The 27,525-nt window shown below is 33.0% G+C and overlaps 2 protein-coding genes across 3 annotated transcripts; both read right to left on the bottom strand.

Annotated features, from left to right (window-relative positions):
- Window positions 1–2,083: 2,083 nt before the first annotated feature.
- Window positions 2,084–5,698, bottom strand: LOC148607823 (LYR motif-containing protein 9-like). Of its 2 annotated transcripts, none has more exons than XM_088545665.1 (3): window positions 5,542–5,698; window positions 3,576–3,668; window positions 2,084–2,484 (listed from the first exon to the last, which is right to left on the bottom strand). In XM_088545665.1, exons 1-3 carry the CDS (start codon window positions 5,659–5,661, stop codon window positions 2,473–2,475), a joined length of 225 nt encoding a protein of 74 aa, XP_088401791.1. In that variant the 5' UTR covers window positions 5,662–5,698; the 3' UTR covers window positions 2,084–2,472. The 2 variants fall into 2 exon arrangements, with proteins under 2 accessions (XP_088401791.1, XP_088401792.1); XM_088545666.1 differs by lacking the exon at window positions 5,542–5,698 and adding an exon at window positions 4,899–5,063.
- Window positions 5,699–10,561: 4,863 nt separating this feature from the next.
- LOC148607822 (phosphatidylinositol transfer protein beta isoform-like) lies at window positions 10,562–27,434 on the bottom strand. Its single transcript, XM_088547053.1, has 10 exons — window positions 27,283–27,434; window positions 22,093–22,123; window positions 21,152–21,339; window positions 20,362–20,461; window positions 18,909–18,986; window positions 17,177–17,257; window positions 16,621–16,713; window positions 15,881–15,976; window positions 14,424–14,546; window positions 10,562–12,912 (listed from the first exon to the last, which is right to left on the bottom strand). The coding sequence occupies exons 1-10, from the start codon at window positions 27,312–27,314 to the stop codon at window positions 12,856–12,858; spliced, it is 879 nt and encodes a 292-aa protein (XP_088403179.1). The 5' UTR covers window positions 27,315–27,434; the 3' UTR covers window positions 10,562–12,855.
- Window positions 27,435–27,525: the final 91 nt, after the last annotated feature.

Here is a 27,525-nt window from a genome sequence, read left to right as displayed (position 1 = left end):
TTCATTAGCCTTTTTATTACAAATATTCAGATTAATACTCTGATAATTCACATTAAAGTCGCAATGTCTTTAATCAAACTTGATTACTTTTGCGCAGTATTTAGACAAAAATAAGCAAATAATAGCCTGCATCCCCCTTTTTAAGACCACAGTGGATTTTTCCATCACATGGCGGATCCACACACTTTGTCAGCCCGGGTTCCTCAGAAAAAGAGGGATGCTAGGACATTACCTGTTGTTTCAATTTTACACTTTTTCAATAAAAAAAGGGGGGTGCCAACCCCCTGCACCCCCGGATCCGCCAGTGCATCGTTGTCTCCTGCTTTGCCTCTGTCTGAAATTGCTTGACAGAATTCAATGAAAGTTTATAGGAAAGTTTCTTAGGGCAAGATGCAAAAAAAAAATATTTGGATTTTTAATCTATCAGAAAACATGGCCGTCATTACTTATAATTGACCATAGGGGTCTGACACCAGTTTTTTGCCTTTATTTCAAAAAACTGTAACAGAGAGACGAAAACTAACTATTAAAGGCTTCTCAGGCTCTCCAATTCGATATATCTTTCCTGAAAATTTCAAGTTGATCCAACGACCCGTTTTAGAGTTATGTCCCCTTTCCTATTCTACTATTTTATTGTAACTACAGGTTTTCTTGGTTACACGAAAAATATAGCAGTTACCCAAAACGTTTACTGTATTATCATAATAGTACAAGACCTCTCAAAACCCAAATTCAAGAAAACCGGATAGCCTTTAATGGGGTTATGATCCGTCGACTAACATGGCCGTTGCTACTAAAAATTGACGCGAGGAGTCAAACAGCTTTTTGTTTTGCAAATATCTAAAAAAAAAAACCCAACAACATTAGACTATGACAAAACCTGATGAAATGGAGTGTTTAGCGAGATGAAATCTACCCATTGCAAAATTTTCGTGAAAATCAGTTGACCTATGTTTGAGTTATCGCCTTTTTACTTTCTTTTTTTTGGTGCTATTTTTATAAAGTATCTTCTCTGGAACTATAAAAGGTTTCTTATCCAACTTTTGTAATAAGTTCCATAGAGTACTATGCACAGAACTGATTTGTGGATTTTTTTTTATTCGTGGAAAAAATGTCTTCTCATACTGAAGATGAACCATATGGGTCAAACAGCAGTTGTTTTTGTGTGCAAATTTCTAAAAAAAAACATCTTTAGATGTAGACAATTTCTGACTACGATAAAAGTGCCATTTTTATATTATCTTTGCTATTGTTGGCGTTTTTCTTTTTAAAAGATCGAATCATGTGAAACCATAGGTGCCATGTCTTGAAACTAAATAGGTTTGAATCAGCATGCAATGGCGTCTACCAAAAATATTTTTGTGTGACTCAGGTGAGCAATTCAGACTATTCTGAGCCTCCAGTTTCTTGACCCACTATGGAATCCTTCCTCTTTTTTTTTTTTAAAGATCTGAACCCTCCCATGGTACTTACCTACTTGTTAAATAAACCAAGTTGAAAATGACAATACCTATTACGGTAACTAGTACTACACGTATAAAACTTGCAAAGTATTGAAACAAACATAAAGAAACGTTGATTCAAGTTGCCTAATAGCTGGGCAACATTAAGCAAAAAGTAATTTCTAACGTCAGTGAAGAGGTATATACCATGATTATATAGTGCAAGTTACATCGGTGTCGAGACTGCATGGGTTGGGGACGGACCTTTTCACCGTCCACACTTCCTTTTATATGTAAAATCCAACGTTCCCATTCAAAATCATAGTTGCAATATAAAGCCACGTTTTAGAGCATGACGACGGAGTCAGTTGTATATTTTTATATATCATTTCTAACCATGCTTTCTTTGACAATCCTGAATTCATCCCTTGTGGAAGGGAGAATTAGAAATGGGTAAAAAAATAGTTATTTACGAGACTTCCGTTTTAGAAGTAAAAATATTGCTACCTGACACTTCAGACTTCATGATAAAAAGTTACCTGCATAAGAGAAATTGGGAATAAAGAACACATCCCATAGCAGCACGATTTGTAAACAAAATTTTACCTCATTATGATATCTAAAAAAGTGTACCTCAGATATTAACTAATTTAATTGAGTTTTTATTGAAATAAAGATTTTTATAATGAACAGTGTTAGCTTCTGAGTCTAGATAAACTGTCAATCGGAACTATACGGCCGTTTCCGCTACAGTAACGAGAAATAGTGACATTAGGAGATATTTAAACGATGGTTCTGGTAAATTCAATCTCCTATACACAGCTCTAGGGTAATTTCGCTTTTTCGAAGATTTTACACCTCTTTTTAATAAGTCCATTTTAACAAACGTTCATGTCACAGTGAACTTCAACCAACACTATCCACCAATCTCGCCAATGACCTCTACGAACATAATATACACGTGGTGTCTTCAGATGGTTAAGAACTAGTTTGAAACACAATTACAAAAATGTCCCACTCATAATATTTGTCATTTCGTGTACTGAAAAAGAAACAAAATGCATCAATAAATGAAAATTGTCAAAAAAAAAAAAAAGAAAAGAAAAAGAAAACATACTACAACTAATAAAAAAAACTCACTACAGGTCTATCTAGAAACAGATGCTGCAGGTGATTACTACATTAGAACTTACTAGTATACATGTATTTTTTCTCTCTCCTAAATCTGATTTATTAGGTCAATTTCGGAACTAAATGGCAAATAATAAAATTATTTAAGGATGTGAAAATTTTATCAGTGGATAAGAAAGAGTAATCAAGGGAAGCAATATTATAGCGGTAATCAAAAGAATGTAACCCGGGGACAAAGACCAGACATGGAAAACAGACATACACAAAAAAGAACATAAAGACATACATACAAAGTAACAAAAGCAAATGAGCAACTCGGACTCCACTAAAAAGTGGGAGCATGGACCAGGTGCACCGGTTGGGTAAGCGTCCTCTGCTTTTCTAGAAACACCCGCCGAGTTGCTCATAAAAAGTCAAGTCCGGGGTAGACGAAAGAGGAAAGGAAAACTATGACACGTTGAACAAATCAGTTTTCATGGCGCAGATGGGTACACCGTAGCGATCCACGAGTTCATGATGACGACCATAAAACTTCTGTAGTGATGACTTCAATCTTGTAGCAACATAACCCAATTCCAGAAGTCTATTTGTTAGAATTCTAGCGCGATACAAAAAGACATTGCTTTGCACTGACACTATAAGCTGGGCCTTTAATTGCTAGCTCACTGAAATTAATTCAAGCTAGTAACCAGTCACGGCAAAATATATCTGACAATAGGCAATGTTGGACAAAATTTCATTCAGACCGCCGCAAATTTTCACGTTTTCTTGTTAAGCATATGGGGGTAAACGTCAAAATATGCCATTTCATTAGACAGATAAAAAATCTATTTCGCTAAGTCTGTGTAACCTGAACTAGTCATAAGCAACTTAATGATAATCTAATCAGCAGGTATCACGCTAGACCTTCAATTTCAAAGCTTATTTTCAAGTTTACGTATATATATTCCATCCAGTATAAAAACCTATAAAAGTAGAAATAAACAATATGATTACTCTCACCTTTTTCACTAGCCATTCGCTGTCTTCTATAGCTTTTGATATAATCTGTTGGATTCGTTCTGGGTCTGTTTCATCAGAATGACTGTTGTAACTCTGTAATGAAGGAAGGAACGGAGTTTAATAATGAAGTTTTAGTATGCCTGATGCTTCTATGTTCGTGAAGAAATCTGCCTCTAAAACAAAGGAATTTAGGTACCACATACTCAATTCAGAAGAACTGACTGGACCGTGTTCCCACTGTACATCGAGTTTTATTTCTTCAAAAGATATGTCATCTAGACTTTTCCAAATAGAGATTGCCCCGGAATCTTCTCGTCACATTGCTTTTAATATTTTTTTGTACTATTAAATTGTTTGCGATCCAATGGGCGGTCTACTGCATGCATCCGCCTCTTCCCAAAGTTCTCCAAGAATTACCTTTTTAAACCTTCAGTGTGCTACTTAGATGATGTGCTGATAATTCAGACACTTGTGATCAACATATTAAAATTGCAGGTTTGTTAATTGAACTTTAGCACGGCGATAATATCGTGTTAGTTAAAAAATATAAATTCCGGACGCGGTTTTGTTCTAGTTGGGTTGCAATGATTCAAAGATACAACGACAGGCAAGCTCCGAGACAACATCCGACGTTCGAAATTCACTCTGTACGCCACATGCAGTCAGCCCTAACAGAAAATGCAATAATATTGCAAAGTCGAGAAAAAGTGAAAGGTGTTACGCGACACTGACCGACTGTCAGCCGACGATTAATTTGAATGAAGTCCGAGAATTTTGAAAGATCCGTCTGCATCATTTAGGAAGAGAGGAAACGAAAGACTGCCGCTGTGTGGAATTCGTTTACAAACAGCATACGGCGGGAACACCAAAAGGACAACAAAGAATAAGTTGCGGTAAACACATGTACTTAGAGAGGATGTACAGTTCCCCTTCTTTTATAAGACGCTCGTGGCGCTGTTGGAGGTCAAGATATGGTGTGTCTTAGAGAAGAATATCTGACAGATTGAGATCGTATGTCATATTGGAAATGGACACTCAGATAGTTCTTGATGACGACCTCCGAATTTTTGAAACAACGAATTAATCTATGGTCAAAAGATCCTTGTCCCAGTCTTAGCTTCTGTGAAAGTAGCTGATCTCACAAAATTGGTGTTATGGCCGCGATTTCTATTAAAGGTGTAATTTCCAGAAAGAAACAGAGATGTAAAAGTGACTGGAATTTACTAGATGTTTATGATAATGATCGTATTAAAAGCAAGTTTTGGATACAGTCATTCTTCAATAAATGAAAAAGTTGTATGAAAAAAAATCTTATAAACAAACCTGATAATTTTTCGACACTGCTACAAGTACATGCGCATACAACAAGTGTTGGTATAAAGTCAGAGTAAGACTACATGCCATGAGAATCTATATTTTATAGTGTGATTACCATTTTACACTGGGTGCAAGATTCTAGTTGAAATCAAAGGACAAAGACCATACATGTAAAACAGACATACACAATAAAGAACATAAAATAACCAAAATAATACATACAAAGTAACAAAAGTAAATGAGCAACTCGGGCTCCACTAAAAACTGGGAGCATGGACCAGGTGCACCGGTATGGTAAGCGTCCTCTATTTTTCTATAAACACCACCGAGCTGCTCAGGGTTGACGAAAGATGAAAGAAAAACTATGATCAGTTTTCATGGTACTGGTGGAAAAGATGAAGAAGATAAACCACGTTTCCGAGTGTTAATTGATATTCCTACATTTCTAAAATTTACGTACCAAGTCGGGTATTTCTGTGACCTTTTATGTTTGATAATGTATTATCTTATCAAATTTATTCAATCTACAAGTTCGAATCATGATGTTGATTTCTTAAAAAAAAAAAAAAAAACAGCAATGGTCGGAACGACGTGTTAAAAAGTGTTTTGAGAAAACCCCCAATATTTAGGATCATATATAACATCTTACCTGTCGCACGAAATTCTTGTAATAATCTTGGCTATTCTCAGGGAGACGTTTAATCTGTCTCAAAAGAAATCTATATAGCTGAAGTGGTGTCTTGACGTATGACATTGGTAAATCAAACATTAACTGTCCACCGGATGTTTAGTAGGAATTACTTAAATTTAAAACTATAGTCGGTAACAAAGCCCTTTAAATTCCGGATTTTTACGAGGAACCGTTTGACCTTAGCAAGAACAACCCTTGTATTTGCGAACATTTTAAAGTTAAGACTTTGTAAGGTATATGCATAATTTAAAACTCGTCTGGCTCCTTAGGGGAGTTTGGTTGATTGTACAGAAAACAATGGAACCCACTGATGCCACTGAATGGGATCTCCTTTTCGAAATATCAGGATCGGCAATACACATTCAACTCTAATAATACCTTTCAGTTTTTTGGTAAGTACTATTAAATCAGACAAGTTGGAAAATACATACACACAAGCAGAAATATTGGCAAAATACATTTATATTCACGTTAAGAAAAAAATCTTTCATCGAATAAGATGTATTTAGAACTGTATAGCGTGGTGAATTTTGACTAGATATGGAAACCATGGCCAAATCACAGGGGAGTGCTCCCACTACTAAATGTGCAGTCCGACTAGTATAACAAATAAGGGAGGTCCAAGATTTGGGGTGACTTTTTTCCACTCATTTTGTTTTCAAATAAAATGTAGCATTTACTATTTACCGGTTTACTATCTTTTAATAAACCCAGGTATCACCATCAAACATCTGTAATCAAAACAAAAAAACGACGGATTTGTACATACAAACCACTACTGCGACACATTGACATCGCTAGACAAACTGGGTTTCCTCGGGATTTTATTTGAAATTAAGATGAGTTGAAGTGAGGAATCCGCGCTCAAATCTTGGATCACTCTTTTCGTGTTTTAAATTGGTCGGGCTGCATATTTAATAGTTCGAGCCAACTGCTATGCCGGTGAAGGAATGGAAAGCCGGGAGATACGTATAAACGAACTCCATCCTCAACTCAAAATTCGATTAATCAGATTGCTTACATGCATATTTGAGGAAAAGTTTAAAGATTCTTCTCTCGTGTAAAAAGTAGAGTTGTTATCACATTGTATCATGATTGGTAATGTATCGTTCTGTTCAGTCTTTCATAAGAAAAGCAACATTGTATGCAGTCGCGAATCCAGGAGGATAGTTCCGGAGGTTGAAACCCACTTTTTGTCGCAAAATTTTGGCAAGAATGAGCAAATGATAATTAATTGGAAAGAGTGAATAACCAAAATAGTATCACGAGTGCCGAAGAACGCCAAGATTTAACGAGTGTGGGGGACTTGTTCCGCGCACGAGTTAAATCCTCACGCGTTCTTGGCACGAGGGATCATTTTTTGGTTATTCACGATAAGCAATTGATTATCCTATTTATGTTATAGAATTTCTTCACATTTTATCGATATATTCAAAATGAATTTTAATTTTTTTATGATTGGCGGCTTGATATTAAAGTTGTGACGTTTTGGCGGGAGAAAGTCCGAGAGTGAAATTACCGAATTTATTTCACAGTGTGAATTATCGAAATTTAAATACTGGGAACATTCGATAAAACGGTGCTGTCTGTATAATAATAGCCAGTAAACCCCTTTATAAAATTTATTGATCCACCATTGGTTGTATATTCTTTAAATGAGAAATTCCATCTGTGTATGTGGACAGTGGTATGCAAAATTGAAAAATCAAAGGCCCAAATAACAAGACCTTTTCGTGTTAACTGCAGGATACTTTATGGGAGCATGCTCGATATGCTCTTCCAGGAAAATATCATTCTTGTCTACCCAAAGATACCTTTCAGAAGTGTATCTTGAACATGCTCATCGACTGTCCCAGTTAACACGAACAATTCTATTCACCATTGAGGAACAATGACGTGAACCTTATCTTCAGGTCTCTGTTTTGACAACATATCCTTTTCCGAACTGGTTCCCATCTAGCAATTTACATGATTTTAGTTATTCAAATATTGATGTGGAATTATTATTAATCCGCTTAAATGCATAGATGTAGTCGTGCAATCAGCATTATGGGTGCAGCGGACACATACCATGATTGTATATGCTTAATGCAAAAGTAGACAAATTTTGCTTTCATAATTTTGTTGAAATTAAATTGCACTATATAGTCAATCAGAAGGGATTGAGTCTAAATTTTCATGAAATATTGGCAAATATACGACACCGTCAATTTTAGTGAAGGCAATCATTCAAGTTAGTTCACGATCAGAAATTATCTTCGCTTCATCCTTCACGATAGTATTTCTGGTACCTAGTTTACATAATGGATATTTTATGAATTGTGATGGACATTTACAACATTCATACGGATGTTTGCTCTATAATTTGAATTATCAATGAATTCATTAAAGGACAGACTCCGACTTTCGTTTACTACCATTTCCCAACTTCTGATTACTCCTCTTCCCGACAACCCTCTCAATTCCTCATTGGGTTCATTTCAGTAGATGTAAATTGTTCAAACAAAAACAATTCAGGTTATAGCAAGGATTTATATATATAATTATGTTCATATTTAACTTCTTGGTTATAGTCAGGAATGAAGAAAGGAAGAAAAACACACACATCTTTACTTGTATTTAATCTAGACATTTTAAAACAAGTATTTTGACATGATCGTGAACTATACAAAATAAATAGCTACAGAAAATATACTGTATCACTTCAGCAAATCATGAAAAATTTACAGATGTACTGGAAATGACAAATTCAGGCGAGTGAATGTTTATTCCATGAACAAATATCCAATCAGTTCGATTACTTGTTCACACAAGTTTTCTTTATTCTTCAAAACAGGGAGTGTGTATAGTTACTTAAAGTCCATATTCAAAATTAACAACACTAAATGTATTAGACATCGAATTGTTAAACTCAGGAATAAAGAAACACTCCCCCTTTTTGTGTGTCATTCACTGTCCACCCAGAAACGAACCATATACTATTCCTTTCACAAGAGATCAATCACTTTTGTTTTACTAGTCTATTCCCTGTCAAATCAATTATATGTAGTTAATGCATAATAGCAATATAATATACCAAGTATTTCCCTGTCCTATATCAGCACTCAAAGATATTAAGAAGAAACCCAATCCACACTCATGTATTTCAGTAGCATTGTTTTTTTTTTAAAGAAAAAACATGAAAATATGTAACCATGCCACAGATGCCAGAAACATGTAGGATAAATGCACTGATCCTAAATTTTATGAAAAGAGTGTAGAAATGTGCTGATGGTAAGTATGTGGATTGTTTTGTAACAACACATGTGGGATATCTACAGAGTTACATAACATTCATTTAAAACAAGAAGGGCACAGTTGGACTGGTCTCTTCTTTTACTCTTAAAACATACCAAACACATCTTGTATGATTATACAAATATTTTTTTTTTGGAATCTGACCAAAATTTTTATTTTAAATATCACATTTTCATAACTCCCATTTACTTTAAAATGAAACATAAGATATCTTTACCAACCTTAATAAGCGGCAGCACATGCTAATGTATTGCCCCTGAAACAATTCTTTGATAAAAATTTGAGGTACAGTAAATGATTGTGGTGATCTTTAATGAACTTATATACAGCTTCTTAAAATAATGGAATTAAAACCCTGTTGAAGCAGCATTTAAATTAAATTAATGAATATTTCTCAAGCTGCTATTTAATATATAATGTATACAAATATACCTTTAAAATACTAACAGACATGGTTTGAAAAGCAGTTTTTAAGTTTCTTAGTAGTCAATATATTTAGAAGCACCATTACAAATGCTAATTTCTACAGTATACATGTAATTCTACTTGGGATTCACTAAATAGACCATCAACCATCTACTTCAAGTTCAACATAGTTTATTATGCTATTCTTCTATCAACATTATAAAAATATCCAATTGAGTCAACAGATTTCTCATTAAAAAGAGAGAAAGCAATATCTAGAGTTCTTTTAAGTAATACATGTACAAAATGACATACATCTTATGATTTTTCAGAAAAGACCTTGCATTTCAAACAATTTCTATTTTTTTCTAGATTCTACAACTTTACAGTGAGAGAGACAAAAACCAGTGCAAAACAAAGGGAGATAATGAACCGAATGAAATTACTTAAATTGCTTTTTTAATAAAGTATGTAGCATTCAAAGGACCAGCCCATTTTGAATATGTATCATAATTGGTAAATTTGTAACAAAAACTGACAGGTCCTACAACAAAAATTAGATCAACTGATCATTTCTACTCCAACCATAAATGCCATGGCTGGTTATTTTTTTTCCCTGACTTAGTGTCATCCTAGAAGGAACAAAATCTCTATTTCAGGAGATTAATAATTTACAACTGCATTAGATTGTGTAATGTGACCATGAAATTTCCTGCAGGCTGTTATTTTTAATCCTTTTTAGGTTTAAACCTCTTACACAATTTAAAAAAAAATATTATGAAGATATTTCATAACAGCAAAAGTACTGAAAATGCTTCTCATGCACTACTTTCCACTATTACAGTATTCGAAATGTGTGGTCAAGTAACAACACTGAAATAAATTGACATAACAAAACATACTACATTAAGTCACTTGTCAGAAATGTTTCTAAAACTAACAACAGCTACAGAATTAAGGAGGTAGACCTAGGGTAAAGGACACAACTCTTACAAATCATTGGAACGTTTGTATTCAGCATTTTACATCAATGTCATGTAAGCATCAAAGTAACTTGGATTTATTTAATTCTGTTTCAATTGAAAGCTTGATAGGCTTAAGTGAAATAGAATATGATACAAACATATCACTGATTTCAACAGTTAAGTCCCTTTTCCTAGGTCTACCTCCTTAAGCTTTAACATTGAGCAGTTATACCAAGGTATGGTGGAAAAGTACCTGTAAGGTAATGGGGATGGCACAGGCAGATGAAGCACAACATCAGTACACAACCATGTGTGGTAAAAGAATAATACTGAAATCTAAGTATGTAGTTATAAATAGCAGTTATTTGTTGAAACTTAAAAGAGTAACTAAATCATCATTTTTAGCCCAGTACACATGGTACAATTGGTCTTGTACATCAAATCATCCAGTGTATACATACTTGCTACTCAGTTTTTCTGTCACTGTAATTTACAATGTTTTGTACTATTTAGAGCAGTGCTCTATTTCCTACAACTTGTCTTAGGTAACATTTGAGACTACCCAATCAAATTGGAATGTGTGTACTGTGTTGTCTTAAATGACAAAAAATGTATAATACAAATCATACCATGAGTACCAAACTTTTTTGTGTACAAAATGTGTTCACATACATATGTAATTTCCTATTTAATTTTGAAAAATGCTACCTAGTGAACATTTACACCAGAATATTGTGATGAACAAATTCCAATTAACCAACAGGTAAACCCACAACTACATTCATACATGAAAAACATTTGAAAATGTAAACTTTCATTTGCATTTGAATCTACATTCTGTTCTAATGGATCTACCATGAAATGAACTTATGCAGAGGCAGATCCAGGGGGCAGGTGCAGGAGGCTTTGCAACCCCTTTTTTGTCAGAAAATTTGTCATTCTTATGTGTAAAATTGACAAAAAATGTCAAGTAATGTCCAAGCAACCCCCTTTTTATGAGGAACCCCAGCTTGCACCCCTCCATTTCAAAGGGTAAAGATCCGCCCCTGTTATGGCATCAGCAGGCCTATATTTATAAATCACAATTGTTCCATTGCATTTGCTTGTTTATCAATTTTACAAAAATGCCCACAAAGTCAATCTTATTTTTTAACTAAAATGCTCTCAAACAGTGACATAAATTCAGTTCATGTTGAACAAGTGATTACCATAAAACCATGGTATTCATCTTCACACTACAATAAATGTTACAAAAAATATTTTTTTCTCACAATATATCACAATATCAAAGGACAAATGAAAAGAACAAAAGACAGCAGGTTTTCTTTTCAACAGAAACTTTATTGAAGCCACCAAGTAATTTTAAAAAGCATGCATTTTTTCCTCTTAATTTCAAACCAAGTTTAATAGTTGTGGAAAAATGGGATCACCCAAAAAATTATCATTTGGCAGAGGACTTCCTAAACTTACATATAAAATGTACACCTTTATGACACATTTATCACTGTCCCATTCAAAACAGTGGATCCTTGATGCACAATATGTAAGGGCAGTAATCTTTGTTAAGCTAATAAATTTTTAACTTAGCTAAAAAAAAAAAAACAGCCTAAAAGAGTAAACATACCCAACTTTTATATTGTAAGTGATCATCCATTTCAGAATAATGCACAGTTGACTGAAAGCAAATTAAAGCCTCTCAATTCCCCTTAATATTTAATCAAATTTTATAACAGTCACACCACAATTTCCATAACATGTGAAAAATATCCGCATTCAAAATATTTGGTAATTGCACATGTATTTCACAATAAATTGCTTTAGTTCACATTTTAGGGCTTAAGTAATTTTAAAGTAGAAAATTGAGTTTTTGAAAGATTCATACGGATAAATGAAAAACAAGAACATAAATGATTGTAGTAACATAGATTATGTTGTGAGGCTAAAATACAACAGGTCAAATAAAGCAGGATTTGTATTCTGATTGGCACTAAACCTTCCATAACTTTTATTGTATACATTTAGTTAAAAAAAAAAAAAACATTACTTGAAGGTTAATAAATCAAATATATTGTATATTACACGTCCAAAATGGTAAAAAGTCCATTAGTAAATAATCTATGAATGTAACATCATGATATTTATCATCTAATATGGGGAAATAGAGCATAAAGTGACATAATTTTTTCATGATTTTAAATTAACACATTATCAACTTCAGAGATACAAAACAAGTCCCTTTAAATGTTTGTTTAGACTACTACAATTATGTCATCCGACAAGCAAGAAAATAACTGTGTTGCTAGTAGCAACCAGATTACAAACCTGCCTTGACTCATGATTTCAGCTACTGAGGATTAGTTAAATGAAAACTGGGTCAAATTGAAAGCCCTCTAGTGAGACCAAGTGTTGACGGTAAAAAACAAACTATAAAAAGCATACATGAACAAAATATATTGGTTTTGTGCTTCAGACATTGATGATTTAACAGATTTTTTTAGTGGCTTTTCTCAGTGAAACAAAAATAAAAACATAAGATTGCATCATCTCCATTAAAAAAACAAGGAATGAGTTAATTATAAATTAAGTATCTAGAAGGTCAAGGTTATCATTTATCATCTTCTTCTGTAGCTTTAGTTCCTTTAATACTTCCTTTTCTTCTTGCCTGCAATTAAAAGTACAAAAAGTGCACCAAATATTTAAAGGAGAAGACCATGTTATTGTGCAAGTCATAAATATCGAACTAATCTATAAATGTTCATGAAAATTAAATTGAAACAAAATAATTTCCTTTTCTTAACTTATTAACTGCGAATTATAATTAGGGAATTTGAATTTCCCGCGCCTATGGGTGCCATCTGGATCTGTTGAGCTGTGATGTCACAAAGTTGGTTGGTAAAGTGAAAGTAAATAGGTAATTGATTACGATGGCTGAAGAAAGTGCAAATTTGGGACTTTTCCCCTAAAATTCGATCCAAAATAAACAGAAGAAGATATTGTGGCACAGTGTAAGCTTAAGTCAAGCAACATTGACGAACAACAGGATTTGAAGCCAGATGTCTAGTATGTCAAAGGAAAATCCAAAGGCTACTCCCGAAGAATGTTCATGTTGTCTATCAAATAACTTTTTGAATATTTCTCTTTTTATCATTCGTTTAATCGTAAGCTTGACAAGACAGCATGTTTTGGTTATGAGATAAACAGGATCGTAGAAATATTTATGGAATATTCCTTGTTTACATATTATTTGCAGTACTTGTATCAGTACCGAACCGACTTAGTGACGTCATGAGCCAATTGGAAGCTATCGGTAAAAATCAATAAAGTCTGCTTATGATCTTCCTTTAAAAAGGAAAGTTCAGCAAGATGGCTATCCACACATATTTCAAAGATTTCGAAATCTGCACAGCCTTGAGCACTTTACAAAAGCGCCTTTTGCATTAAAGGTTATTTATTTTTGTTTATATGGGTAAGATTTTTCATAAGAGTCTAACTTAATACAAAGGTGGTCTTTCCCTTTAAAAGTCTGACAATCTGACAGCAAATGTCATCATGTGATGAAGGTGAACGCCAGTGCATGCCTCATTTGGTGAGAGTAGAATTATAGACTTTATCAGTGGATATTTTCAAACAGTGGTGATCAATCCACATTTCACCTATTCTAAAATAGCACTTCTCACACAACATTTTATAACTAATAGTTTAGGGAAGAAAACTAATACCTTCAGTGACACCTTGTAATACCACCACTGACAACATGTAAAACCCTAATAAACTAGTAAACTTAAGTCTGATTACTTCCCTTTCAATCAGCAACAATTTTCAAACTTCATTCACATTTACATATGATGCCAAACCTTCATAAAAATTACATCAAACTCCATAGAATTGTTTAGGAAGTGTTGTGCAAAGTATACGGAAAGAAATAGTTATTACTACTGTAAATACACTTATTTTCATGGTAGAAAGAAAAGCGCAAAAAAAGTGTACCCGGAAAATTGATGTATATCACTATATAACACATCATTTTTGGAGATGGAGAAAATAAGCAATGGCGAAATAAAATACGTTTTCAATATATCCCCCTTAATTTCTGAGGTGGTGGGGTGTAATTTCCATAAGTTATGACCAGCTTTTTTGTTTCATTAGATTTTATGGTTTATAGAAAATTGGTACCTCATCTAATTCTCTCTTAGTTTCCTCTTCAATACGCCTGATATCTTCCATAGTAAAACCATGCCATTTATCCATCCAACAAAATACTTGTCTGTGGAAATTTGTAAAGATTCTACGTTCTTGCTGAAATGGAAAAAAAAACAGTCAGTTAATATTTATATAACTTATAGCCAGTAATGCACATCTAGCCCTAAATTATGAAAAGAGTGTGGTCTGAATCTATTAAGAGGCTGTCCATGTAAAAATCAGGCAGATCCTATGATATGGGGGGGCAAAGGGGAAATCTTATCCCACTGAATTTTTTTGTTCCAATGTAATGCATATATCGTATGTATCAAATAGTACTAAGTTTGTTTTAAATGGACTAAGGATGGCTCAGAAAATGGTTTTAAAGTTCCCTAACAATGCAACCAAATTTCCCTCGAACTGAAGATTGATTGAAGATCAATGAATTTCAATATTCCTTCTATGTAATTTATTTCTCTTCAATTGTTGAAATGAATCCAAAACCAACTTTGAACTTTGAGAAAGGATGCATTTGTGATAAGAAATAAGTGAAATTTTTTTTGAAAAGAAAATTTGTCATGTGCCATCCACTGCATGGTTTTTGCATGGATACCCTCTTTATGTAATCTGATGTCATCCACAGTCTCTGAAAAGAGGAAGGGATTCATTATTTCACATTGATTAAGACATTGCTTAAAATGTTTCATTTATCAAACTATTGTTTTTTCACATGACTGAAGCCCTTAAAAAAGGGATGAGCAAAAAATTATAAACATATTCTGGTAACTTAAACTGCCAAGTTTAAAGAACATGTATTATGAATCAGAAATGGGCATCAAAAAGATCAGTAGTTTTGAACTATACTCTTGACATATACATTAAAACTGAACTTCTGTGTACATCTAAAGACAAATAATTGCAACTGCAGCTAACACTACATTATGAATAAGTTTTTAGTGAAAAAAATTAGGACTAGTCAACCTTTAATGTTACTCCAATAATTGCAGAATGATACCTGAACAATTAATAACTAATGTGTCTAAACAAAGTGATTCCAGTGCCACCTGGGGATTCGTCCGAGGATCACTGATATAAATTTTCTTAATTGAAAATGATGATGTACATGAACAATAGGTTTCAAAATGAGTTCAAAGGTCATTGGATATGTTTCACACTACTGATAGCACTTAACTACACTTTTCTCAGGGAAATATGCAATACACCCTATAAACTTTCACAATGTTTTTTTTTAAACTTTACTATTCATTTAATAAAATACCAAAATATATCTAGTAAACTGCAAACCTTTGCTGTTGTTTCATATAACCTGGTGTCAATAAATTCCAGTTATAACATGATATTTTGGTCTCTGAAGAAAAAAAAAGACCAATTCAACAGAACAACAAATTTACTATGAAGGAAGGAATTCTTGATAAGGTATATTAACTTACTGTTTGTATAAATTTCTCCACCCTGTTTTGCAGACCAAACCATTTAAATTTACATGAAACTAATTTATATGCACACATAACAGGGGTTACACTTTCCTGAAAAAGATAAATAACAAAAATAATGAATTGCCATAAAAAGAATTCAATGTTAAACTCAATCGTTTACTGAATGATAAAAATTTATCGATGTTAATACCGTTAAAGGTATAGCTTTCAAGTTCTTTCATATAAAAAGTGAAGAAAAAACTTGGCAATTACTGATGAACCTTTCTTCTGAAAATGATCCCACAGATACATGTAGTTGCCTTTACTCAAAATACTGTCCATAGAGAATACTTGATGCCATTTATTTTTATTTATGACTGATTTAAAAACCATTACAATTAATGCTTTTTCCACTTCCCTTTTTTTGATTTATCATGAACTTGATAAAACGTGTTAAAGACTTTCGAAGTTTCTATTTTCATTTTTCACGATTTTAGTCCTATTTGTTTAACATGACAAAGATTTCCTGTGTTAAATGACACTCTGTGGCAAGCCTTTAATATTGTCATAGTTTTAACCACTGAATCAAACATAATTCCTAGTCTGTAGGTTGTGGTTCCATCAATAAGTGATATCCTAAGCCAGGTAAAGGATAACTCATTTATATTTTTTTTTCAGCACTTGCAGAAATTAGCCCTATCGTTTAACAACTTAACTACATCAATCAACTACCCACTGTCTGTTTACACACTTACATGCCATTTTCCTCCATTATCTCCCTTGTGGAGAGGACCACGTCCTGTTTTCTCTGATTTAACTAAAGACGGATCCCATTCTGCCTTGTAGTCCTAAAATAGAAACAAAATGTTAAAATAAAGTCACATTTACCCTACCAATGCACCTGGTCTGTGCTACTCATTTTTAATGGAGTCTGGGTTGCTCAATTTTGTTTGTTACTATGTGATTTTTATTTTGGTTATTTCATGTCTATTTATCCTGGATTGTTCTTCTTGATTACCTTTCAAATCCTGGTTTCCTTGAAGAATATAGAAATTCAAAGGTTGATTTTTTATCACTATTGGGAGTATTTTGTTGCTTTATACTCTAGTTTATAAATTTCAGAGTAGTCAAACTCGATATTGGATAAATTCACCAAAAAGGTAATCTTCTTACTTTTGGTCTTTAACAAAGGCAACACTGATTTGACTCTGACCTTAAACTTTGACCTTGAAAATCAAAAGAGTTTTAATATTTTCATCAAGACCAATCAAGCTCTAAGTGGAGGCATCAAAAGATAATTAAATGACTCACAGCTGGTCTGACAGGATCATTAGTAATATCTATAGGTTGTATTTTCCTGATCTTTAAATCATCAGTACACAAACCATGTATCTGTAATATGAAAAGACTCTCAATAAGGTAATGTACTCAATATTTAGTCATTCAAAGACTGTTTTATTCTCTTTATTATCCCCAAACATGCTGAAATTGCTTTTACATTGATCATACAAAAAAAATGCAAAACAATACAAAAAATTGGGAGATACCTATTTACAACAAATTAAGGAACAGATGGATAGATAAGAAAAATTAGTATACATCTTCATCATTGTCAAGTAGTGTATGTTAAGTCCCTGATATTTTATCACCTAATTAAGAAGGATTCCTTCATGAGGCTTACCAAATCATCCAAGTGCATTTGAATTACCTCCCCTTTTAAAAATGCACATGGCTCTTATTATAGTTTTGTTATTTAAAGCAATTACATACATTCCAATAAGGGACTATGAATAGTGAATGTACGGTAAATTTAAATTTCTGTGAGATAAGGCCAGACTTTAAAATATTGGTCTTCATTGGTAATCTGTTCTTTCTTTATCTGACATTGTTGACAGATATTTATAACAATAATAGGTATGGTGTATGTGTAAAACAGACAACAACCCCATCTGGATACAAATGTCTGCCCAAGGCCAACCGTTTGCCCTCAATGAACTACCAGGAAACCCTCATTCCACAGGGCAGGCTGCAGATGGCCCAAAAAACATCATTTTACACAGGTACAGTGAAAGAATTGCCCCTGTGTATACAAGTAACATAAGAACTATGCTAAAGATGAAAATGAAAACAACACATACAGAGGCCAGAAATTACTGATTTGGAACAAGTGCAAACAATGCGAGGGGCTAAAATACTTTGGTGTGATCACAACCCTCCTTTAAAATCTTGCCAATGTGGAAAATTTTTTTACACAATTAAAAACACCTAAAAATCAGTTAAAAAATGTCTGAGTCCCTTATTACAATGGTAATAAAGAAACTGAATATAAGTTTTTATAATATTTCTCTATCTTTCCTATATTACAAGTTATTCAAAATCTTTGGTAGCAACTGTGATACTTACGTCATCATTTCTTTTTGTGTAGAGTTTTGAATGAAAATGAGGTCATGCACCAACAGTAGTCTCACTACTAGATTTTTGCAATACAAAAGTAGAAATTGGATGATTGATAAACAGAATAAAACTCACCTTGATTTTGACACTGACAATATCACATAGAACAGCTCAACCCATTCTCATGGAGATATTCCACATGATATCGTCAGTATCAAAATCAACAGTAACATTTATTCTTTATTTGTCTCAGTCTGAGTGCTCAAAGATGGTTTGGTCTGTAGGTAGGTAAATAAATTTGTTTTCTCCCGAATCATTAAAAGTTAGAAAGATGTGTATTATAGCAATACCACCTTAACCAATAATTTTAGTTGTTTATGTTGTAACATCTATCAATGTTCAATGTTACAACACAACAAGATCAAAATAACCCTTGAAGTTGGAGAAGAAAATATATAAGAATAAATCTTGAATAAGAAAAAAGAGGAAAACAAAGATTGAAATTGTTCCACTAATAAAAGCTTTTCAGTGGTGGGGATTTTATGGGTTGGCAAAGCTGTGGCAAACAAACTAATTTTAATTTTGGCCTAGAAGTTGCCTGAAAGGTATACTGAATTGGATAATTAATATTTAATTGATTATTACTTACATTATCTTTATCACCTCTGTCATCTACATGCATGGTTTCTATTTTTATGTAAAAAGCATCTTTCATGTAATCTGGATTCTGTCAAATATAAAACACATATTGTAAGTTATTCCTGATATTCACAGGGACTTCCCACATTACTTTCATAAAAGCATTAAGTTTCCTTGTCCACTGCTATATCCCAAGGCCTACCACAGGTAGGCTCATATCCCCTTCCATGCTGATCAATCAAATTGCAGGATTACCAGGCATATATAGCACTTTTTTTGCATATTTTTGGTCTCATAAAAATTTGGAATACAACCAAATTCAAAAGAGACATTTCTTCCACGAAAGAAGCAAGTACCAAATATCCATCATGGCATTCTAATTTTGAATACTACGTGTGGAAGGAGAGACAGACAAATGCAATAATATGCCTAATAATAAATGGTTTGATTGATTGATTGTTTGGTATTCAAAGCCCGAGCAGCAATATTTACGATATATTGAATTGAAGGCCCAAGCAAAATAATTTCTTCATAGTGATATGGAAGACACTATATAGTCTATACTTGTTTGTCAATTCAATATTGAATGTCAGGTATCAATAGTCAAGGCTTATATGGACACTAGAATACATTTAAAAGGTATGTGTTATTGACATGTACGTCTGCTAAGGATGAATTATGCACAAAATTAAGTTGCAATCTATTGGAAGGATTTCGATCATAAATGTTCACAAGACAGGATGGAAGAACAGGAATAATGCAAAGTGGGTAATTTTGGCATACTTTAGCAGTCTTTCTAAAACCACAAAAATAAATCTGCCAAATTTTACTCTGGACTTGAGGACTAGGTTTATCACTTAGCATCCACAAAAATTAGAAACCCCAAACTTTTTCATATACCTTTATACCTCAAAAATTTTACACCCACCATAATAACCTGCTCTACAGTAGTAGCATTACTTTATCCCAATTCAGTTTTACATTAATTTAAGGAAGAGGATTTTAGATGTCTTCATGCATATGTGAAGACTGACTGATTGTAGTTTAACGTCCTACAGCAGATATTTTATGCATCAGGGCATTTTACCAATCAAACAGACCCTACTTTGTACTAATCCAACATGCTGAGTCTAATTCGTAATGTGCTAGCTCAAAGAAGCAACAGCCCACAGTAGGCACGTCACTCCTCTCAGATTGTCGACTCAAAACTAACCAGTTGTCAGTCTATATAATATATGGCACAGATAGTATTGTTTCTATTGCATACATATTAATTTTCATGGTTGCTATTCATGGATTCTGTCGGTGGAACATATTCACAGGTATCAATTTTTCCGGGTTTCAAAAAATTATTAGCATTATATATTGTAAAAAATCAATTTCATTGGTATTCTTTTTTGTCATTTTCTGTCTACCATGAAAATTAATACGCTTGCAGCATATATTGGGATAAAAATTATTACCGTAATAACAGTTCTACAGTAAGGGTAAGCATTCCAGGCCTCTTCATGAATTTCTAAAGATCCTTTGGGTGCTATTAATCTGATGAATGCTGGCACACGACTGAAAAATAGAAACATGATATTGGAAAAAGATTATGTTGCATCAAGCATAAAGTCATCACTTTGTTTAATAGTCAACATCATGAACTTGTTTATTGTTATGGTGAGGTCAGAAGATAGATTTGTTCACAAGGTCATGGTTTTTCCATTTTTGTATTCAACTAGATTAGACATCATATGAACTACTTGGCAGCTGTTTCTAGAAAAAGCAGAGGATGCTTTCACTGTACCTGTAAATAATGTTATTTGCCCTGTGGTATAACGACTTCCCCATCATTCATTGAAGACCAATGGGTGGCCTTGAGCTGACATTTTTCATCCAAGTGGGGTTGTTGCCTCTTTGACATATTCACAATATTGATCCTCATTATATTATATTGTACTCCCAGTTTTTGGTGGAGTCAGAGTTGCTCATTTATTTTGTATTTTTAATTCATTTGTGTCTTTAGCGGAGTTTTGTCTGTTTTCCTGGTCTAGTGCTAGTCATTATCCCCAGATGATGGACATCCTGGGCCCAATTGATAAAAAATCACCAATTGAGATTGCCCTCAAATCCTACAACTCAAAGTTGGACCAATCAGATCAATTTGAGGAAAATCTCAAATTGACTGACAGCTTTCACTGTCCAGACAAGTAAAAACAGTTCTCTACAATGCCAAATAGTTTACCAACAAATCTCCTGACTACTAACCTGGCTAAATGGTAGATTTTGTGAGTAAACTGCCCTGTAGTATAGACTTTACCATTAGCTTCTAACTTAGTTTTTGGTGGATGGTTATTTTCATCGAAAGGTTCGTTAACTCGGACTTCTATACCTTCACCTCCTCCAGTTTCATTCTTACTAGCTTCAGCAACAGACCATAATTGTGCAACTTGGTACTAATAATAGTAAAATATAAGGCTTTAATTAGTATTAGTAAACTCCATGCTGACATAAAGAAATTTATTAAAATAAAAGTAAGTACAAAATGTACATGTACCACGATATTCTTAGCTTTTAAACATTTCAGTACTTGGCTATTACATGTATATACTTGCCTATGTAAAGCAATATGGCAGGGTCTGATTAAAATTCATGTAATTTCTTGAACCTTTGAAACTTACCTGCAAATTACTTCAGAGTTATCATATACTGGTATTTCAAGAACTCTGGTATGATTGACAAAGAAGGGTCATTGATTGGTCATCATAGTAATCCTGAATAGTTTCATAAGATTCAAATTTTTTTTGTGTGTATCACACACAGTCCAGGTGTCAATTTCACAAAAAGTTTGTAAGTGTGATATAGATCGTAAATTATGACGTCACAATGATACTTTAGATTTGAGGTCATTACTTTACACTTAGGACTTTTTGGTGAAATCGATGCCTGGTCCTTATGCCATTCATTTTAAATTGACAGCCTGTGTTGTTAGCCATTAAACAATTATGACAAAACTTCATTTAATTTAAGTATACATGTATACAACATGAAGAGAAATGCTAGATGTTTTGGGATAATTTGCACATTATTACTAAATGCACAGGAAGTAAAAAAGGAAGCCTTAGAATTACATGCATCCCATTCTTCCTTTCTTCATATTACAGTAACAGTTAATAATGAATGAAAGATAAAAATCAATAAATACTCACTTCATCAACTGTCATAGGCAGTATCACACGACTGAAAAGATACAAAAAATAAATAAAAATAATCGCAGTTATACAAATCTAAAGAAAACATATTAGGATTGAGCTTACATAGAAAGTTTAAACTAACAGTTGGTCCAGTTTTTCCCTCTTAGTTCACTGTCAAGTGTATAAGACTCATTGCTTATGAGCAGAAAATAGAAGATTCCTTATTCTGAAAGACTTGACTATATTTTAAAAGCTAATAATCATCCTTTCAGGAAAAAAGTTTTCAGTTATGACTGAACTTAACAAATTTTACTTGCAATGGATTGAAATTAACACACTTAAATATTCAACACTATACAGAATATATATATCTATTTTCAATATGCCAATACAAACAAATTTCAAATAGCCACTTGACACATTGTTTCAATTGTGAGGTGTACAGTACCTTCTCTCAACTTGAAGTTTGTCAGTTCTATGTAAAAGTCTCTAGCCCTCTAGTATAGAGTATTTCCCAAAGTAACAATTTTCACCCTCTTTTTCCCATTATTGGATGGGACCTGGGCCCTTTCCCCTGAACAGTAAAAAATCACTGAACCAATTCTTACAATTCAGTACATTAGCGGAAAAACATTTTCTTTTTCTTTGCCTACTGTGAATTACTGTACCATATAATATTATACAGTTTTCAAAAATAAGATTAATAGGAGCACATATCCCACAGGATTATCTAAGATATTTTCAGGCAACTTAATGACCAAACTGAAACCTTGAAGGTCACCAAGAACATTCATGTAATAACTTTCCTTACCTACAGCTTATTTTAGGTAATTTATTTCTACCTACAAGGTTTCTAAATAAGATGATTGACTAGATGTCAATATCAAATCAATACCTGATGCTTACTAACGTTTCTAGGATGCTAGGAAATTATCAGTTATCCACAGGAAAGTGAATACTGGTAGGAGTAGAACTAAACATTTTAACAGCATATTATTGTTTCCAGTAATCCAGCCATACAATCAAGATAAAGGGGCAAAATCATTGAAAAGAGGACACTTTAAGTGTGCTAATTTAACGAAGTCATAAGGCTGCACAGCACTTACTACAGCTTGGGTTAAATTGTTATGAACTATAGTAATATTGATTCAAGCAAGCATTTCAATGGAAAAGGAACTAAAAAAGTGGGTTTTAAGACAAAAGGAAAATGGTTATGACTCAAATGTTCTCCTGAATGGCTTAGAGACTCTATTGGCCTACTACCACAAGTACCCATTACTGTCAGCTAGCTATTGGTTTTGGCAAATTTTGGCTACTAAATTTCATAGTTTTAATTGCCCTAGGTCATTGGAAATCAGGGGCTTAAATTACCGGTACAAGTGTTCTGAGGTCCAGGGCCATTCAATTCTTTTTTTTTCTGAAGTGTTAGACCTTTCACTCTTGAAAGCAACTTTGAACCCCCTAAACATGAAAATCTTAGTATATTGGAAGAAAATTTATTCATAAATACATAAGGTGCGGTATATTTGTACATATATGTACAATGTACCTAAGACTAAGAATAACAGAAACAAACATATTTTTTATTTTAGGCCAGAAAGATAAAAAATAACAGATAATTTTACTACATGCGTAGATATCAGGTGGCTAATGTGTTCAAAATCCTTTCTTATTCTGCATACAACTGAGTTATGATACTGTACTTAATTATCAACAGACAAAGTTCACATGCAATACACAATGGTTGTAAATACACATTACTAGATTGATAAAGATTATAACAGGATAACTTCCATAGTCACATGTGTCATTTTAAATCACACCTGAGGCTACTGAGCTGATTATAACCAAACTTGACCTGACTATCAGACAGGGAGTGTAATAGTACATGGACTTATATACTTTGTATCTAAAGAGGAAGTCAATTTCAACTTTGACAAATCAGTCATCTACATTGTAAATACATGTACATGACATTTTTACTAATGATTTTTTGAGCCAATAAATTTAAACAAAAACAATAAAAAAAAAATGATGATAAATAAAAATTATTGTACAACATTATTATTTGACTGACATGAATCATGTACATGTAATGTATGGATGCTGATGTGTAAATGAAAGGGTTTACATTTCATGACAAGTCAACAAAGTATAGAAAGCACAGGTTGATATGACCTTGTCTAGGTAACATTTGCAGTCACAGCTAAGAAAAAAGGATTCCTACAAGACTTTTGTCAATGTGACAAGTTTATGAAACAAATCATGAAATTTTATTTCATACTTCATCATGAGTACTAATGAGTACTATGGTTTTCTAGACTCCCAAAACAACCAAAATGACCTCAATGTACTTGCTGGATATTTTCTCTTTATCACCAAGTACATGTAGATCATTTGTGGTTATATGTAGCTACAATTATTTTTTACTAAGGAGGTTTTCTATGATTTCCCATTCCCTTCTGGGCCAATAAAAATCAAGTCCAGCTGTAATTTTATTCCCATACATCTACCATCTTCTCATCATTTTAATAAAACTTTCTGAGGTTATGTTATTAAAGGACATTGCCAGAATTTCTATTTCATTTTTTAATTTACTATCTGAACTTTAGTTTACTTACATGTATCCTATATGGCTTTTGTGTAGTATACATCATGTATTACATGTTGGTTTTTGCATTTACCCACTACTGTGAAATTACATAGTGTACATGTACATTGTATACAGATTTGCTAGATGGTTTCAATGGCCATCTTACAAATGTTGGTTGAATACATGTATATTTGTTTCTTTTTTCTTTTGAAATAATCAATTCAAATGGCCCCTTCATCTTAGGAAAATTTGATGGTTCTTAACAAATGGCCTCTTTAAATTGTGAATATCTTTGGAAAAACCTGAAAATTCCCCTATTTAAAATTTTCATCTCGACCACAGCTTAACATATGAATATGTATTGTACTTTGAATATTTTCTTCTTGAAAAAAAAAAAAAAAAACCACTAAGAAAAATCAGCCCCATCAGCCACTTTCCAATGGAAGCATTCCTATACAAGTTTTTCACAGATTCCCTATGAACATCAGAGTTTTTTGACACTTTAACTTTTGAATTAACTAAAATAAAAATGTATTTGCTTTACAAAAGTTGCTTAAAATTAAAGTTTGTTTTTGTCTACAAAAACATATGTCTCCCCCCTGTCCTGCAAACTGGATCCACTTGCAGTATCCATCATGTCCACAGGACAGCTTCATAAAATTCTGTAGAGAGGCTGCAGAAAAGTTGCACTAACCAGTTCAATAGTTTTAGAGCATTGGAACTGACAAGGTAATTATGAGGATTCTTGACAATTTTTTATGTTCAAAGGGGTATCTAACTACTACAAAAACTGGGGTATCAAAATTTCGTGGTAATATGCACAACTGTATATATAATGTTTTTGCTACATACCAAGTATTGTAAAATTTAGGTTCAGCAGTTTCAGAGGAGCTAAGCTGACAAGGTAATTTATGAGGATTTTTGGCAAATTTCTAAGTTCAAAGGGGCATTACTCTTAAAAAAATTGGGATATCAAAATTGTCTGGTAATATGCACAACTACATATGATGTTCTTGCTACATACCAAGTTTTGTAAAATTCAATATGTCCATCATATGGTAGTCTCAGAGGAGTTGCACTGACAAGGTAATTTGTCAGGATTTTTGGCAAAGTTCTAAGTTCAAAGGGACATAACTCCTACAAAAGTTGGGGTATCAAAATCTTGTAATTTGCACAAATACATATGATGTTCTTGCTACATACTAAGTTTCGTAAAATTCGGTTCTGTAGTTTCAGAGTTGTGCTAACAAACTTTGTGACAGACACACGGACAGACAGACAAACAAAAAACAGTAAGTCTCCAAACCAAATGGGGAGACGTAATCACATAAATATTCCCCTTTCTAAACAATTGTTTGCATTCCAAAAACTTTATTTTCGTAATGGAAAAAAAAAAAGAAACAAACTATGAGAGTATCCCTTAAAATTAGTAACCTGTACCCCAAACCTGTACATTTCATATTTACATGTATTTGCAAACAAATATATAATGATGAAAGAAACAACCCATCTGTTCAGAATGAAGAATTTTGAAATCCAGATTTTCTTATTTTACCATTAAAAATTATTGTTTCGCATCACGATCATGGTTGACTTCATTGGAAGAGATCTAATTACAAGCGCTGATAGGATCATGACAAATAAAAAAGCAAAACAAAACAATCACGTTTTCTAACGAATAAAACTTAAATTCTGGTGAAATAAATTAAGAAATAATTGCCACAGATTGGGAAAGTAAGGTCTCGTTTTCAACATACGCAAATTTTAAAACTGACTTCCCCATGGGTAACCAAAGGCTCCCAAAAGGACTTTCCTGACCTGAAAACTCACTTACCATGGGTAACGGGTAATGGGAATCCTAGAACAGTGCTGGTGTAAAAAAAAACAAAAACAAAATCTGTCATTGATTTTTTTCCTTGAATTGCCTTGTTCTCCAATGTGGAGGTTCAAAATTCATAAAATATTTTTTAAAACACCTACCAATCTACCCTAATTCAAAGGAAATATTTTTTAGGCCTAAAATTAAATAAAAATCAAATTTTCGAAGAAAAAAAAATAATAATAATAAAAAAATTAAAATTATTGATTCAAGCCTAGGCATCATACAATTTTGTAAATGTGTTCAAATTATCAGCTGGAAGTATCAAATAAAACACATTTCTCTAAACAGTTACCAATTTGTATACTTATTTATCTGTTTCATTAAAAATTGCTGGGAAGTTTATCAGTGATTTACATTTAATGTAAGAAAATAACTTAATCCTAAAACAGTTTTTATCATATAAACAGTCTTAGAAACATACAAATTTTAGAACCCAAATTATAATAGATTAAGACATTAATAATTTTCTTGAATAACATTCAATTTTCTCTCGGTATTAGCTCTCATGACAATACAACACTTTTATGTTAAAACCTAATACTAGAACTATCAAGGATTAACATCTATCTGAAAAGATCATGGGAGTGAAAGTATAGAACGATCATTGTTTATTGATTTTTATCAATGAATGGTTCCGAAAATTCATTCGGCTGTGAGTGATTTAAGGTTTCCCATGCTTCAAAACATTAACAAATAGATACACATAAAACTAAACAACTAAACTACTCACTACTCGCTGATATTTGGAGAAGTTGGAGGCATTTCTGTGCAAGTTTTCGACACCGGTCTTCTAGAAATGTGGTTCCCTGGGTGGACCGAATGACGTCATGTGCTGAATGGTTTTTCGATCTGCAGTGAAGATTTCTTCATTTTCTGATCAACCAGAAAATTATTCTAGATATTAAGCTTCACAAAAATGCCAAAATTGAATCATTAGATAATTATGTATAAATTTACAAAGCAAGAAATATTT

This window comes from Perna viridis, chromosome 9, assembly GCF_037379345.1.
Source record: "Perna viridis isolate PV_CMFRI_1.1 ecotype Kerala chromosome 9, ASM3737934v1, whole genome shotgun sequence".
Taxonomy (NCBI): Eukaryota; Metazoa; Mollusca; class Bivalvia; order Mytilida; family Mytilidae; genus Perna; species Perna viridis.
The sequence above is the reverse complement of the archived record's forward strand: the minus strand, read 5'-3'. Positions and strand labels throughout refer to the sequence as shown.